This window comes from Mesoplodon densirostris, chromosome 10, assembly GCF_025265405.1.
Source record: "Mesoplodon densirostris isolate mMesDen1 chromosome 10, mMesDen1 primary haplotype, whole genome shotgun sequence".
Classification (NCBI taxonomy): Eukaryota; Metazoa; Chordata; class Mammalia; order Artiodactyla; family Ziphiidae; genus Mesoplodon; species Mesoplodon densirostris.
In genome coordinates, this window is record NC_082670.1 from 62,183,499 (window position 1) to 62,200,207 (window position 16,709).

Sequence of the window (16,709 nt, forward strand, 5' to 3'; positions counted from 1 at the left end):
TTTTTTTTTCATTTCCTGAATCAGTACATTAAGAATTTGCCTTTTTTTTTTTTTTTTTTTTTTTTTTTTAGTTTGGCTGTGTTGGGTCTTAGTTGCGGCACACGGGACCTTCGTTGCGGCACGTAGGATCTTTCATTGTGGTGCTTGGGTTCTACGTTGTGGCATGCAGGCTTCTCTCCAGTTGTGGCTCTTGGGGTCCACAGCATGTGGGCTCAGTAGTTGCAGCATGTTGGCTTAGTTGCCCCTCGCCATGTGGGATCTGTAGTTCCCCGACCAGGGATCGAACCCACGTCCCCTGCACTGGAAGGTAGATTCTTAACCACTGGACCACCAGGGAAGTCCCAAAATTAACCCATTTTCAATGTAGTTTAATTTTTATTAAATTTATAGAGTTGTGCAACCATCACCACAAAACACTTTTAAAACATTTCTGCAACATCAAAACGTTCTCTTGTGGGAATTCCCTGGTGGTCCAGTGGTTAGGACTCCACGCTTTCACTGCTGAGGGCCCGGGTTCAATTCCTGGTCAGGGAACTAAGATCCAACAAGCCGTGCAGCACAGCAAAAAAAGCAAAGTTTCCCTTGTGCCCAACCCCAAGCAACCAGTGATTTGCTTTCTATCACCTGGCCTTTTCTGAACATTTCACATAAATGGAATCAAACAATATATGGTCTTTTGGGTCTGGCTTCTTTCACTTAGCATGCTTTTTTCTCCCCCCCGCCACGGTTCCTGCATGTTGTAGGAACATGTATCAGTTTGTCTCTTTTTTTATTGCTGACTACTATATGTAAAAAGTGTTTGACGTCATTAGTCGTTAGGAAAATATAAGTGATATGCCACTTCATACCCTCCAAGATGACTACAGGAAAACCTGACGGTAACAAGTGTTGGTGAAGATATGGAAAAACTGGAACACACTGTAGTTGCGAACATAAAATAGTGCAGCCAAATGGTATGTTTGGAAAAGTTAGACAATATGTTAAAAAGAAGATGAACACATATTCACCAGATGACCCAGCAATTCTTTTTAACATCTTTATTGGACTATAATTGCTTTACAATGGTGTGTTAGTTTCCGCTGTATAACAAAATGAATCAGCTGTACATATACATATATCCTCGTATCTCCTCCCTCTTGTGTCTCCCTCCAACCCATCCTCACCCATCTAGGTGGTCACAAAGCACCCAGATGATCTCCCTGTGCTATGCAGCTGCTTCCTACTAGCTATCTATTTTACATTTGGTAGTGTATATATGTCCATGCCACTCCCTCACTTTGTTCCAGCTTACCCTGCCCCCTCCCCGTGTCCTCAAGTCCATTCTACTCGTCTGTGTTTTTATTCCTGTCCTGCCCCTAGGTGCTTCAGAACCTTTTTTTTTTTTTAAGATTCCATATATATGTATTAGCATACGGTATTTGTTTCTCTCTTTCTGACTTACTTCACTCTGTATGGCAGACCCTAGGTCCATCCACCTCACTACAAATAACTCAATTTCGTTTCTTTTTATGGCTAATATTCCATTGTATATATGTGCCACATCTTCTTTATCCATTCATCTGTTGATGGACACTTAGGTTGCTTTCATGTCCTGGCTATTGTAAATAGAGCTGCAATGAACATTTTGGTACATGACTGTTTTTGAATTATGGTTTTCTCAGGGTATATGCCCAGTAGTGGGATTGCTGAGTCATATGGTAGTTCTATTTTTAGTTTTTTAAGGAACCTCCATACTGTTCTCCATAGTGGCTGTATCAATTTACATTCCCACCAGTAGTGCAAGAGGGTTCCCTTTTCTCCACACCCTGTACAGCATTTATTGTTTGTAGATTTTGTGATGGCCATTTTTTTTTTGATGACAGCAATTCTGACTGTTGTGAGGTGATACCTCATTTTAGTTTTGATTTGCATTTCTCTAATGGTTAGTGATGTTGAGCATCCTTTCATGGCAATCTGTATATCTTCTTTGAAGAAAGGTCTATTTAGGTCTTCTGCCCATTTTTGGATTGGGTTGTTTTTTTTGATATTGAGCTGCATGAGCTGCTTGTAAATTTTGGAGATTAATCCTTTGTCAGTTGCTTCATTTGCAAATATATTCTCCCATTCTGAGGGTTGTCTTTTGGTCTTGTTTATGGTTTCCTTTGCTGTACGAAAGCTTTTACGATTCATTAGGTCCCATTTGTTTATTTTTGTTTTTATTTCCTTTCTCTAGGAGGTGGGTCAAAAAGGGCCATGCTGTGATGTATTTCATATAGTGTTCTACCTATGTTTTCCTCTAAGAGTTTTACAGTGTCTGGCCTTACATTTAGGTCTTTAATACATTTTCAGTTTATTTTTGTGTATGGTGTTAGGGAGTGTTCTAATTTCATTCTTTTGCATGTAGCTGTCCAGTTTCCCCAGCACCACTTACTGAAGAAACTGTCTTTTATCCATTGTATATTCTTGCCTTCTTAATCAAAAATGAGGTGACCATATGTGCGTGGGCTTACCTCTGGGCTTTCTATCCTGTTCCATTGAGCTATATTTCTGTTTCTGTGCCAGTACCATACTGTCTTGATTACTGTAGCTTTGTAGTATAGTCTGAAGTCTGGGAGCCTGATTCCTCCAGCTCCGTTTTTTTCCCTCAAGATTGCTTTTGCTATTTGGGGTCTTTTGTGTTTCCATACAAATTGTGAAATTTTTTGTTCTAGTTCTGTGAAAAATGCCATTGGTAGTTTGATAGGGATTTCAATGAATCTGTAGATTGCTTTGGGTATTATAGTCATTTTCACAATGTTGATTCTTCCAATCCAAGAACATGGTATATCTCTCCATCTGTTTGTATCATCTTTAATTTCTTTCTTCAGTGTCATATAATTTTCTGCATAGAGGTCTTTTGTCTCCTTAGGTAGGTTTATTCCTAGGTATTTTATTCTTTTTGTTGCAATAGTAAATGGGAGTGTTTCCTTAATTTCTCTTTCAGATATTTTTACCATTAGTGTATAGGAATGCACGAGATTTCTGTGCATTAATTTTGTATCTTGCTACTTTACCAAATTCATTGATTAGTTCTAGTAGTTTTCTGGTAGCATCTTTAGGATTCTCTATGTATAGTATCATGTCATCTGCAAACAGTGACAGCTTTACTTCTTTTCTGATTTGGATTCTTTGAATTCCTTTTTCTTGTCTGATTGCTGTGGCTAAAACTTCCAAAACTATGTTGCATAATAGTGGTGAGAGTGGACAACCTTGTTTGTTCCTGATCTTAGAGGAAATGGTTTCAGTTTTTCACCATTGAGAATGATGTTGGCTGTGGGTTTTTCATATATGGCCTTTATTATGTTGAGGAAAGTTCCCTCTATGCCTACTTTCTGCAGGGTTTTTATCATAAATGGGTGTTGAATTTTGTTGAAAGCTTTTTCTGCATCTATTGAGATGATCATATGTTTTTTCTCTTTCAGTTTGTTAATATGGTTTGTCACATTGATTGATTTGCTATGTTGAAGAATCCTTGCGTTCCTGGGATAAACCCCACTTGCTCATGGTGTATGATCCTTTTAATGTGCTGTTGGATTCTGTTTGCTAGTATTTTGTTGAGGATTTTTGCATCTATGTTCATCAGTGATATTGGCCTGTAGTTTTCTTTCTTTGTGACATCTTTGTCTGGTTTTGGTAACAGGGTGATGGTGGCCTTGTAGAATGAGTTTGGGAGTGTTCCTCCCTCTGCTACATTTTGGAACAGTTCGAGAAGGATAGGTGTTATCTCTTCTCTGAATGTTTGACAGAATTCGCCTGTGAAGCCATTTAGTTGTGAGCTTTTGTTTGTTGGAAGATTTTTAATCACAGTCTCAATTTCAGTGCTTGTGATTGGTCTGTTTATATTTTCTATTTCTTCCTGGTTCAGGCTCAGAAGTTTGCACTTTTCTAAGAATTTGTCCATTATTTCCAGGTTGTCCATTTTATTGGCATATAGTTGCTTGTAGTAATCTCTCATAATCCTTTGTATTTCTGCAGTGTCAGTTGTTACTGGTCCTTTTTCATTTCTAATTCTAGACTTGAGTCTCCTCCCCTTTTTCTTGATAAGTCTGGCTAATGGTTTATCAATTTTGTTTATCTTCTCAAAGAACTAGCTTTTAGTTTTATTGATCTTTGCTGTTGTTTCCTTCATTTCTTTTTCACTTATTTCTGATCTGATCTTTATGATTTCTTTCCTTCTGCTAACTTTGGGGTTTTTTTGTTCTTCTTTCTCTAATTGCTTTAGGTGCAAGGTTAGATTATTTGAGATGTTTCTTCTTTCTTGAGGTAGGATTGTAGTGCTATAAACTTCCCTCTTAGAACTGCTTTTGCTGTACTGCATAGATTTTGGGTCGTCGTGTTTTCATTGTCATTTGTTTCTAGGTATTTTTTGATTTCCTTTTTGATTTCTTCAGTGATCTCCTGGTTATTTAGTAGTGTATTATTTAGCCTAATGTGTTTGTATTTTTTACAGATTATTTCCTGTAATTGATATCTAGTCTCATAGCACTGTGGTCGGAAAAAATACTTGATATGATTTCAATTTTGTTAAATTTACCAAGGCTTGTTTTGTGACCCAAGACATGATCTATCCTGGAGAATGTTCCACGAGCACTTGAGAAGAAAGTGTATTCTATGTTTTTGGATGGAATGTCCTATAAATATTAAGTCCATCTTGTTTAATGTATCATTTAAAGCTTGTGTTTCCTTATTTATTTTCAGTTTGGATGATCTGTCCATTGGTGAAAGTGGGGTGTTAAAGTTCCCTACTATGATTGTGTTACTGTCGATTTCTTCTTTTATGGCTGTTAGCATTTGCCTTATGTATTGAGGTGCTCCTATGTTGGGTGAATAAATTTTTATAATTGTTGTATCTTCTTCTTGGATTGATCCCTTGATCATTATGTAGTGTCCCTCTTTGTCTCTTGTAATAGCCTTTATTTTAAAGTCTATTTTGTCTGATATAAGAATTGCTACTCCAGATTTCTTTTGATTTCCGCTTGCATGGAATATATTTTATCATCCCCTCACTTTCAATTTGTATGTGTCCCTAGGTGTGAAGTGGATCTCTTGTAGACAGCATATATACAGGTCTTGTTTTTGTATCCATTCAGCCAGTGTATATCTTTTGGTTAGATCATTTAATCCATTTGCATTTAAGGTAGTTATCGATATGGATGCTCCTATTACCATTTTTAATTGTTTTGGGTGTTATTGTAGGTCTTTTCCTTCTCTTGTGTTTCCTGCCTAGAGAAGTTCCTTTAGCATTTGTTTTAAAGCTGGTTTGCTGGTGCTGAATTCTTTAGCTTTTGCTTGTCTGTAAAGCTTTTAATTTCTCTGTCGAATCAGAATGAGATCCTTGCTGGGTAGACTAATCTTGGTTGTAGGTTTTTCCGTTTCATCACTTTAAATATGTCCTGCCACTCCCTTCTGGCTTGCAGAGTTTCTGCTGAAAGATCAGCTGTTAACCTTATGGGGATTCCTTTGTATGTTATTTGTTGTTTTTCCCTTGTTGCTTTTCATATTTTTTGTTTTTAATTTTTGATAGTTTGATTAATATGTGTCTTGGTGTGTTTCTCCTTGGATTTATCCTGTATGGGACTCTCTGCCCTTGTACTTGATTATTTCCTTTCCCATATCAGGGAAGTTTTCAACTGTAATCTCTTCAAATATTTTCTCAATCCCTTTCTTTTTCTCTTCTTCTTCTGGGACCCCTATAATTCGAATGTTGGTGTGTTTAATGTTGTCCCAGAGGTCTCTGAGACTGGTCTCAATTCTTTTCATTCTTTTTTCTTTATTCTGCTCTGCAGTAGTTATTTCCACTATTTTATCTTCCAGGTCACTCATTCGTTCTTCTGCCTGTTATTCTGCTATTGATTCCTTCCAGAGAATTTTTAATTTCATTTATTGTGTTGTTCATCATTGTTTGTTTGCTCTTTAGTTCTTCTTCGTCCTTGTTAAACATTTCTTGTATTTTCTCCATTCTATTTCCAAGATTTTGGATCATCTTTACTATCATTACTCTGAATTCTTTTTCAGGTAGAGTGCTTATTTCCTCTTCATTTGTTTAGTCTGGAGGGTTTTTGCCTTGCTCCTTCATCTGCTGTTTCTATGTCTTCTCATTTTCCCTAACTTACTGTGTTTGGGGTCTCCTTTTCACAGGCTGCAGGTTCGCAGTTCCCATTGTTTTTGGTGTCTGCCCCCAGTGGCTATGGTTGGTTCAGTGGCTTGTGTAGGCTTCTGGTGGAGGGGACTGGTGCTTGTGTTCTGGTGGATAAGGCTGGATCTTGTCTTTCTGGTGGGCAGGACCGCCTCTGGTGGTGTGCTTCGGGGTGTCTGTGACCTTATTATGATTTTAGGCAGCCTCTCTGCTAATGGGTGGGGTTGTGTTCCTGTCTTGCTAGTTGTTTGGCACATGGTGTCCAGCACTGTAGCTTGCTGGTCATTGAGTGGAGCTGGGTCTTAGCATTGACATGGAGATCTCTGGGAGAGCTTTTGCCATTTGATATCGTGTGGAGCCGGGAGGTCTCTGCTGGACTAATGTCCTGAACTCAGCTCTCCCACCTCAGAAGCATAGGCCTGACACCCGGCCAGAGCACCAAGACCCTGTCAGCTACATGGCTCAGAAGAAAAGGGAGAAAAAAAGAAAGAAAAATAAAATAAGATAAAATAAAATAAATTTATTAAAATTAAAAATTAAAAAAAAAAAACGGAAAGGAAGAAAGAAGAGAGCAACCAAACCAAAAAACAAATCCACTAGTGATAACAAGCGCTAAAAATTGTACTAAAAAAAAACACCAGACAGACGGAACCCTAGGACAAATGGTAAAAGCAAAGCTACACAGACAAAATCACACAAGGAAGTATACACATACACACTCACAAAAAGAGAAAAAGGAAAAAAAAAAAATATCCATGAAGCCCAGGCCTCATTCTATGCAGATAGCTGGGGATCTTGGTTTTAGGTTCATCTCTGATGTGCGTTCTCTGAAGCTGAGTCCATTTCTCAGGAGAAAGAATGGTTGTGTGAGGGAACCGTTGACCGAAACTGCCGTCCTTGGCTAGGCATGATGCAAACCGCTTGCGTGAGTTGTCTCACAACACGAGGTCCCTCCCTGATAAGGAACATGGTGCTGCTGCCGAAAAGTAATGGGGAGAACTTGGGAGAGGCTGAAAGGACCCAGCAATTCTGAGGCAGGAGATAGATGGGCCCCAGGGTGAGCAGCTGGAGTTTGTCCCCTGTGGACAGATACTCCAAAACAGCAGGAGGGAGGAGAAGCTAAGCCCTGCCCAGATAAAAGACCACATTCTCGAAGTCAAGGAGACCATCCCAACTACACACACACACACACACGCACGTGCAGAGAAAGGCTCCTTGAAGGTCAAAAAGGGTGAGGGCACCACCCTATAGCAGGTGATGTCAAGCTACCCATAGGCCTCTTCACTAGAATCCTCCTTGGCTAAGAGATGCATGTGCACACATGGAAGTGAGGCAGGAGATAGATGGGCTCCAGGCTGGGCATTTACAACTGGCCTCCTGTTTTTCAGTTCCTGAGGAAGGAGGCAGGTGGGCTCTAGGCTAGGTATTTACAACCAGCCTCCTGTTTGCACGAGATAGAAATAACAACAGCAACAGGGTAAATAGCGGGACTTTGTCTCCTGAGGACACTTTAAGATAACAGTCACAGCAGAGAAAGAAAGAGGCTAAACCCTGTCTGAGTAAAGGATCGAGAGGTCACATGTTCCCTATCCTTGGGGCAAGGGAGACACTGCACATGCGCAGAAAGGCTCCTTGGGGGTTAAAAAGGAGGGGGCGCTACCCCATAATAGGTGATGCCAAGGCCTCTGGGCTGGAATCCATCTTGGAAAAAAGTTGTGCAGGTATGTCAGGGAGGGTCCTAGGGCAGGTCAGGTGTGGAAAAAGAAACCACATAATTGGCCAAAGGTAAACAAAGAGCCGGAAGGACTGCCCTATATAAATGACTTAACCGCCTCTTTACTGTGCTCCTCATTAGGGGGTACGCCCACACCCTTTCTCTCCGGGTGTGCATCTCTGCCTTGCTTGTCTTAACTAAACAAACTGTTTCTCTGTGTGCTCTCCCACTTATTGTGCTGTGTCTCTATTAATAAACTTTGTACCTGTTTTTGCAGTTTTTGCCTCCTTGAGAAATGCATTTTTCAGTGGAGGCAAGGGCCAGGGGAATTTAGCTTCCAGCCTCTAGCCCCTGGTGGACTAATGGCTAGGATTCCTGGTTTTCATCCAGGCTACCCAGGTCCAATTCCTGGGCAGAGAACTAAGATCTTGCTTCAAGCCACTGCCCACTGCTGCCTCTCCAAGATGGCGAAGACACTGAGATATACCAAATATGGACTCAGAACCAGGCAAAGCAAGATGACTGGCCAAGGAAAACCAGAAGAAATGTCCCATAAAAGTGATTCAAACTACCATGAGGGCACGACTCACTCTCTGAGCCTGCCCATGTGTCTATCCACATGTACTCTTTTTCCTCCTAATAAATGCTTTACTTGTTTCACTACTTTCTGACTCTATGTACAAGTTCATTTCTACACTGCTGACAGGCCGGGGCCTTGTGACTGGTCACTGGTCCCTGGTGGTCTAGTGGCTAGAATTCAGCGCTCTCACTGCTGCAGCCTGACTTCAATCTCTGGCTGGGGAACTGAAATCCTGCTTCAAGCTGCTGCAGGCCGAGGCCACCCGAGATCAATTTCACCCCGAGGTATCTACTCAAGAGATATGAAACATTTTCATAGCAAAACTTACACAGGAGTATTTAGAGCACTGTTATCCATAGTAGCCCAAAATTGCCAACAGTTCAAATTGTAACCGAGCAGGACCCTACAGGGCCTTCCTGGGACAGACCCTTCCTCCACTTCCTCTGCTTTAGCTCCTCTCTAAGCACCTAGATAACAGTATCTGATGGCACATTCCCTGAGTTGTTTTATAGATGCTAAAACCCTCACTGAATGGAAGAAATTAATTACTTGATGACCCTGAGTGCATGGCCCCCAGACCAACTGGCACCTAAGGAATGATAGTGTTAACCCCTGTGACACTGCCCTGTTACCTCACCGTCAACCAGTCAGAGAACTGGGCACAAACTTATCACAAACCCTGAGATGCCTCTCCCTCATCTTGCTTTTTTTTTTTTTTTTAAAGTATTTATTATTTATTTTTGGCTGCACCAGGTCCTAGTTGCAGCATGCGGGATCTTTTGTTGCAGCGTGTGCACTTCTCTCTAGTTGTGGCATGCCGGTTTTTCTCTCTCTACTTGTGGCATGCAGGCTGCAGAGCACATGGGCTCTGTAGTTTGCAGCAAGCAGGCTCTAGTTGAGGTGCGGGAGCTCAGTAGTTGTGGTGCACGGGCTTAGTTGCCCCACGGCATGTGGGATCTTAGTTCCCTGACCAGGGATCGAACCCAGGTCCCCTGTATTGTAAGGCAGATTCTTTACCACTGGACCACCAGGGAAGTACCATCTTGCCTTTAAAAATGCTTTGCTGGACTTCTCTGGTGGTGCAGTGGTTAAGAATCTGCCTGCAAATGCAGGGGACATGGGTTCGAGCCCTGGTCTGGGAAGATCCCACATGCTGCAGAGCAACTAAGCCCGTGTGCCACAACTACTGAGTCTGCGCTCTATAGCCCACGAGCCACAACTACTGAGCCCATGTGCTACAACTACTGAAGCCCGCGCACCTAGAGCCTGTGCTCCACAACAAGAGAAGCCACCATGATGAGAAGCCCGTGCACCACAATGAAGAGTAGCCCCCGCTCGCCACAACTAGAGAAAGCCTGCACGCAGCAACGAAGACCCAACACAGCCAAAAATAAATAAATATATAAATAAATAAATTAATTGTAAAAAATGCTTTGCTGAGGGACTTCCCTGGCGGTACAGTAGTTAGGACTTGGCTCTTTCACTGCAGTGGCCTGGGTTGGGGAACTAAGATCCCAGAAGACACATGGCACGGCCAAAAAAAACCAAAAAAAACCAAAAAACCACAAACGCGGTGTCAGTAGATTGGCTGCACGAGGGTGAACGGACCCAAGTTTGGTTTGGTAACACAATGCCCATCGAATGGTAAGTAAATAAAATGTGGCATGTCCATACAACGGAATATTACTCTCAATGAGAAGGAACGAAGTGCTGATACACAGAAGTTCCTCGAGGACGGGGTTTCTGTTTGCCTTGTTCACTGATGACCAGTGCCTGGCATATAATAGTTGCTCAATAAGTATATGGTGAATGAACAATATAAATCACCTTATTAAACAATTTATTTTTAAAAGATTTTATTACATTTTGAAAAATGGCCATATTAACAGTCATAAAAAAGGCCCATGAGAACACTTCAAGTAGGAACACAAAAATAATCTATATTAACAAGTTTGCTATTCATGCACACTGCACCGTCACTAACCTCACTGTAAGTTTTGAAGCCTGTATATTGTTGGAGCTTCTGATGCAAAACTCAAAGGAGATTATGGCAGTACTGAAGGAAAAAAATAATCTGGCCGACATCCACTATAAAACTGCAGCTACGGGCTTTTATTTTAAAAGACAAAAGGTTTTCCCAATATTTACAGCTTTGAAACAGTAACCTCTAACTGCAGGCTGCGGGCTGCCACAGGTGTGCACAGCTGCAGAGAGTTCATAAGAAACTTGAGGGTCAGCCCCCCAACCCCCACATACACAGGTAATAGTCGTGGCTCTTAATTCAGCTCTACTAAGTGTGCAAGGGCAGGTCTTACTTCTATAAGAGGGAAAAAAGTCTCCAAACAAGGTAGGTAGTTGATTGGGATCCTTATGATTCATTCATTTCTTTTCTTTTAAAAATAGATTTTCAGCACGCAACTTTTCTGACTCCTGGTTAGTAATTTTTAAGAAAAGGAAAAGAAAAAAAAATTAAGGCTCTAATTCTTGCAGGAAGAGTTATTCTTGGCATTCATTAAGTTTAAGTTTCAAACTACGACTATAATTTTCCATTTGTAAACTACTTTAACAGTAAACAAGAATCTCATGTATATGATAACTGACTGAATTATGCTTACAATAGCAATGGCTGAATATATATACATTTTTAAACAGGAGGTTCCCTGAAGAAAGCAGTTAAGTGATTCAATAGTTAAATTAAATTTTAACTAAATCATCATTTAAAAACCAGAATGAGTTTATTAGGCACAATTTTCAGGAGTTTACCTCAGCAAGCCTGATGTTTTCCTTCTTCAGCCGCACTACGTACTGGATCTTCTGATGTAGGTTTTGGTGACCTACCAACTTCCCATTTTCCTCAGCGAGACACTCCACCTGCTTCCTTAACATTTCCATCTCCTGCAGGTAAATCAATCCAGGGAAGGGAAAATGAACTGTTTTTAATTTTTCTTTTAAAATAACGTTATTTCATGCCTTCCAAGAGCACAGGGAGGGAGAGACAGAGCCCAGGTTCCCAGCTTTCGTGACCACACATCTTTGCGTGCACCGGAGCAACTGTAAACCACGGGATGCCCAATCACAGCCAGGAGACATATGCTGATCAGCTCTGTTAATAAAAACCAACACACAAATGCACCTGGCATGTTCTCTCCTTTTCTTCATACAATTCTTCCAGCTTTGATCTTAGTTGTTCCTTTTCTTGGAATGCTTTTGACTCCAACATTCTAACTCGTTCAACTTCCTCAGTCATTGTAAGGTAGTCGGTCTCTTTGTTCTGAAGGGCACTCTGGAGCTGTTCTAGGCTGTAACAGTAACTATCACGTTATGGTCTCCCAAAGGCAGGTAATTATAAAACAGTACTCAAATCAGACACTTGTCATCCAAGCCCAGAATTTTTATTTGAAAGTATCACTAATATTCAGCCCTCCCCTTTCTGACAGCACAGGAAGATAGCAAGAGCTGCAGATACACTTTTTTTTAATGGTTGTTTTACCCAAAACTTTCATTCTGGAAAGCTCCACAAACCGTTTTTTACACAACAAAAATTTAGAATGGAAACTTTTAGATCTAGCCCTCAGAGCAAACTGTTACTTAAGCATTATTACAGTCTGCATGGTTTATTCAGTGCCCCATATCTTAGAGTAATCTTTTCTGGTTTCAAAAACTGGTTCTCAGATGGTGGGACACTAGTCATTTCTTCAAGGATGTACTATTTAGAATTTATACACTTTATACAACTATCAATTGAAAATAAACATTAAAAAGAAGGGTTACCCATGGATGGACCTAGAGATTGTCATACTGAGTAAAGTTAAGTCAGACAGAGAAAGACAAATATCATATGGTATCACTTATATGCAGAATCTAAAAAAAAAATTATACAAATGAACTTATTTACAAAACAGAAACAGACTCATAGACTTAGATTATGAATTTATGGCTACCAGGGGGAAAGGGAGGCAGGGAGGGATAGTTAGGGAGTTTGAGATTGACATGTATACACTGCTATATTTAAAACAGTGTTGGATAACCAACAAGGACCTACTGTATAGCACAGGGAACTCTGCTCAATACTATGTAACAACCTAAATGGGAAAAGAATTTGAAAAAGAATAGATACATGTATATGTATAACTTAATCACTTTGCTGTACACCTGAAACTAAGACAACATTGTTAATCAGCTATACTCCAATATAAAATGTTAAAAAAAAGAATAAAATAGTATTCAAAAGGGGAAAAAAAAAGAAGGGTTACCAAACAATTATATAGAATTTCACAAAACTAACTGAATCCTATAAGCTTCCCAAAGAAACAAATGATTTTTATTTATTTTACAATGCATATGGAATAGAAAGCTGATGATTTAAGTGATGTAATACACAGAATTAAAAATACCACTTAAGGCCAACAATTTCTAGGGCGGTGTTTTCAGACTACATTCTGTGGAACCTCAGGAGGACAGTGTGGGAGTGAGGGCACTGATGTTCTCCCAATTCATCTGGAGCTGTTCTGCATTTGTCTTATGTGTTTTGCTTTCGTTTCATGAAAAGGCTTTGTGGCATGGCAGACACTGCAGCTGCCTACCCAACAGCCAATCCCTTGCTTTTTATAAAAACTCAGTTTAGGGCTTCCCTGGTGGCGCAGTGGTTGAGAGTCCGCCTGCCGATGCAGGGGACGCGGGTTTGTGCTCCGGTCTGGGAGGATCCCACATGCCGCGGAGCGGCTGGGCCCGTGAGCCCGGGCCTGTGAGCCCTGGCCACTGAGCCTGCGCATCCGGAGCCTGTTGCTCCGCATCGGGAGAGGCCACAACAGTGAGAGGCCCGTGTACCGCAAAAAAAACCAAAAAACAAAAAACTCAGTTTATTCAGAGGACAAGAAAGGGAGAGGAGAAGCACACGCAGTTCCCAAAGGTTAGTAAATAATAACTGGTCTGAGCTAAAACCATGGTTATCTCTACCCCACTGCCAGATACTGGTTTTCTCAGGTTGCCCTGCAGGCATGCTAATTCTGGATAAGGAGACACAATGAATCTTGAGGGTTTCTGGGAGTTTTTTTCCCCAAAAAAAGAAAGTCCTTTTGAACCCACAACACTGCAAGCTGTGATCCTCCTGTTTATGTTGTTTGGAGCTGCAGCAGCCATCTTGTAGTCAATAGGTCACAAGCAAGAGTACCAAAAGCAGAAGAATGGGAAGGGTCTGGGTCAGTGATGGCATCACTGAGTCAACGCACCTCCAGACCTCTTGTTATGTGAAATTAAACATCTGCCTACACCACTGTTGGCTTGGTATTCAGTTCTTTGTAGCTTTTTAAAAGCATTGTCACATACGCATGTGGATAACGCAATGTTTAAAATTGCTGCTGTAGGCTGGGACTGATAAAACCGTGTGTGCCATTTTCTGGAGGTTGCTTCACTTGCCACAGTGTGGGCTCCTGTAGTCCCAGGGACACTGTAGCACTGGTTACTAGATCATGAAATAAATTACGTATCAGCTTACGTATCATTCTTTTTGCTAGAAGGTCTCAAATGGGTATTATCTATACTTCTACAAACTATACAGGTGGATTCTCATGGATCCTGTAAGTGATCCAGATTCTGTCCTAGCCCTACAGCTAACTGGCAAGGAACCAGTCCCCAAACTGCTCAAATGCAGATGAAGGTGTTGAACAAAGTTCTGTTCCACACCTATACTCTATTAAGTATATGATTCTATGACGCAAATGACTCAATAACTGAGTAACAAATCTTTCACAAGTTGGGTGGTCTTTGTCAGCTGATCATTAAAAAGATTTTTTTTGCCACACCATGCAGCATGTGGGATCTTAGTTCCCTGACCAGGGATCGAACCCATGTCCCCTGCAATGGAAGCACAGAGTCTTAACCACTGGACCACCAGGGAAGTCCCTAAAAAGAATTTTTGATGACATATCACTATGTAACTTCTGGCATATTAACTTGGATAGAGTTCAAATAATTGAAGGACAACATTCTAACAAAACTCCTTCCATTGTTATTTACTTAGTATGTGAATAAGATTTCTCAGCCTTTTTATCTATAAAAACAAAAAAGTAGGAACAGAATTGATAGTGAATACTGTCTGATTCCAGAATTAAGTGCAACAGAATGAGCTAATTAAAGAAAAAGCATTAAGATAAAATGCATTGAGAGATGCATTTCCAATAAAATTTTACTTGTATAATAATTATTCATAAAAATTTACAATAAATTCAGGATACTTTAATAATTGTAATGAAAACTCAATCCAGAAAAAATAAAACACTTAGAGCCATATGAATATAATAAATTTTTACAAATTACTTGTAATTTGCATACATATTTTCATTGCTGAGTTATGATAGGGCAGTCAACAAAAAATTTTCCAAACAATATATTAAATTAAGATATAATTCTGCATGGGTATAGAATGGAAACTTAATTTTAAAGGAAAAAGAAACAATGTAAAATTTTAGACTTACGAATTTCTTCAAGTATTTTTTAAATGGGTAGAAAGTACCAAATCGGTTGGATAACTTTTAAAAGCACACCACAAAAGCTTTATTTCTAAATGTCACTATTTTCAGTATGTCAAAACTTTTATCCTTTGCAATAATTTAAACTTACACAATGAAAAATTTTAGACATAGTCAACTCCAAAAATGTGCAAGAGGGTATATGGTGTTTCAAAATTCTTTTAGGAGGTAAAACAAGTGAAAATGTTTGAGAATCGCTGTTCCTGATGAGATCTATTCTATTCAGAGAGTAAAATATCTTTCTAACGTTTTATCACTTTGTTAATACCAACCAGTTTACTTATTTTGAACTTGATAGAAAATACAGTGTATCTTGTTTATCAAAGAATGAGGCAGTTTATAAGATTACATAAATTAAAATATAAGAACTATATGAATAAAATAAAATCATGTCCATAGAAAACATATAAAGAGACACAAGGTCAAGACCAGAAGAATCCATAGTATTGATGATCTATGGGTCTGAGAGGGCCTCAAGGTTTTAAATCAGAAGAAACCAGAAGCAAGAAGGAAACCTGGTCACTTATATAGTTCTCACTGTCCATGAGGAGAAAACCCATCAATTCCCCCAGGGAAGCTAAGGTTTTCCTGTCACTTATTTCTTTAAGTTCTTTTTTTGGAATGGTTTCATATGAGGAACCCCTTTAGCAAGTGGTATTTAAGAAAAGAATTTTGTAAATATCTATTATGTTCACATACTACTGCAGAAAGGAAAGAATTTACTTACCTTGTGGATATTATAAGCATTTCTTCCTTTAGAGGAATACTGGTTGGTATTAATAAAGAAACGATCAACAAGAACTTGAATTACAAAAGAGTGTACTTACTCTGCTTTCATTTTTAGCATTTCTTCAACCAATTTATTCTATAAGAAGATTAAAGAAAGAGAAAGAAAAAATGACTTAAGTTCTTAACATTGCTAAACAAAAGACTGAAAGTAATCAGTCTGTTCTCCCTAATGGTAATAAAACCAATTAAAGCAAATTCCTTTACAATACATGCATCTCAATGTTCACAATGGCACTATTTACAACAGCCAAGACATGGAAGCAACCTAAATGTCTATGAACAGATGAATGGATAAAGAAGATGTGGTACATATGGACAATGGAGTATTACTCAGCCATAAAAAAGAATGAAATAATGCCATTTGCAGCAACATGGATGGACCTAGAGATTACCATGTTAAGTGAAGTAAGTCAGAGAAATATCACATGGTATCATTTACAGGTAGAATCTAAAAATAGATACAAATGAGCTTATTTACGAAACAGAAACAGACTCACAGACATAGAAAACAAACTTACAGTTACCAAAGGGGAAAGGGGGAGAGGGATAAATTTGGAGTTTGGGATTAGCAGATACAAGCTACTATATGTAAAGCAGATAAACAACAAGGTCCTACTGTATAGTACAGGGAACTATATTCAATATCCTATAATAAAACATAATGGAAAAGAATATGAAAAAGAATACACATATAGGTATAACAATCATTTTGCTGTACATCAGAAACTAACACAATATTGTAAATCAATTATACCTCAATTAAAAAAAAAGGGACATCCTTTTCCACAATCCCAGCTACACACACATAAAGGGGGTACCTATTTACAATCATTCATGTATTGTGCCCTTTAAGGCCTCAAATAGGCACTAGATACTTGCTTCTAAATGGAGAATTCTGTGTGAGCAGTAGGCTTACCGTCAGGCATGAAGACTAATTCACTCAAT

General features: G+C 39.5%; 1 protein-coding gene across 3 annotated transcripts in view; it reads right to left on the reverse strand.

Moving 5' to 3' along the window:
• Nucleotides 1–1,074: 1,074 nt before the first annotated feature.
• Nucleotides 1,075–16,709, reverse strand: part of KIF15 (kinesin family member 15) — an 88,328-nt gene continuing 72,693 nt past the window's right edge. For 2 of the 3 annotated variants that reach the window (XM_060109846.1, XM_060109844.1), the window contains exons 32-35: nt 15,803–15,840; nt 11,582–11,747; nt 11,212–11,343; nt 10,329–10,878 (exon numbers count right to left, since the gene is read on the reverse strand). In XM_060109846.1, the coding sequence (XP_059965829.1) occupies nt 10,828–10,878; nt 11,212–11,343; nt 11,582–11,747; nt 15,803–15,840 (387 nt within the window). In that variant the 3' untranslated portion in view covers nt 10,329–10,827. Of the gene's footprint in view, nt 6,608–10,328; nt 10,879–11,211; nt 11,344–11,581; nt 11,748–15,802; nt 15,841–16,709 lie in introns of those variants that run through there. The other variant, XM_060109845.1, reaches the window with a different exon arrangement.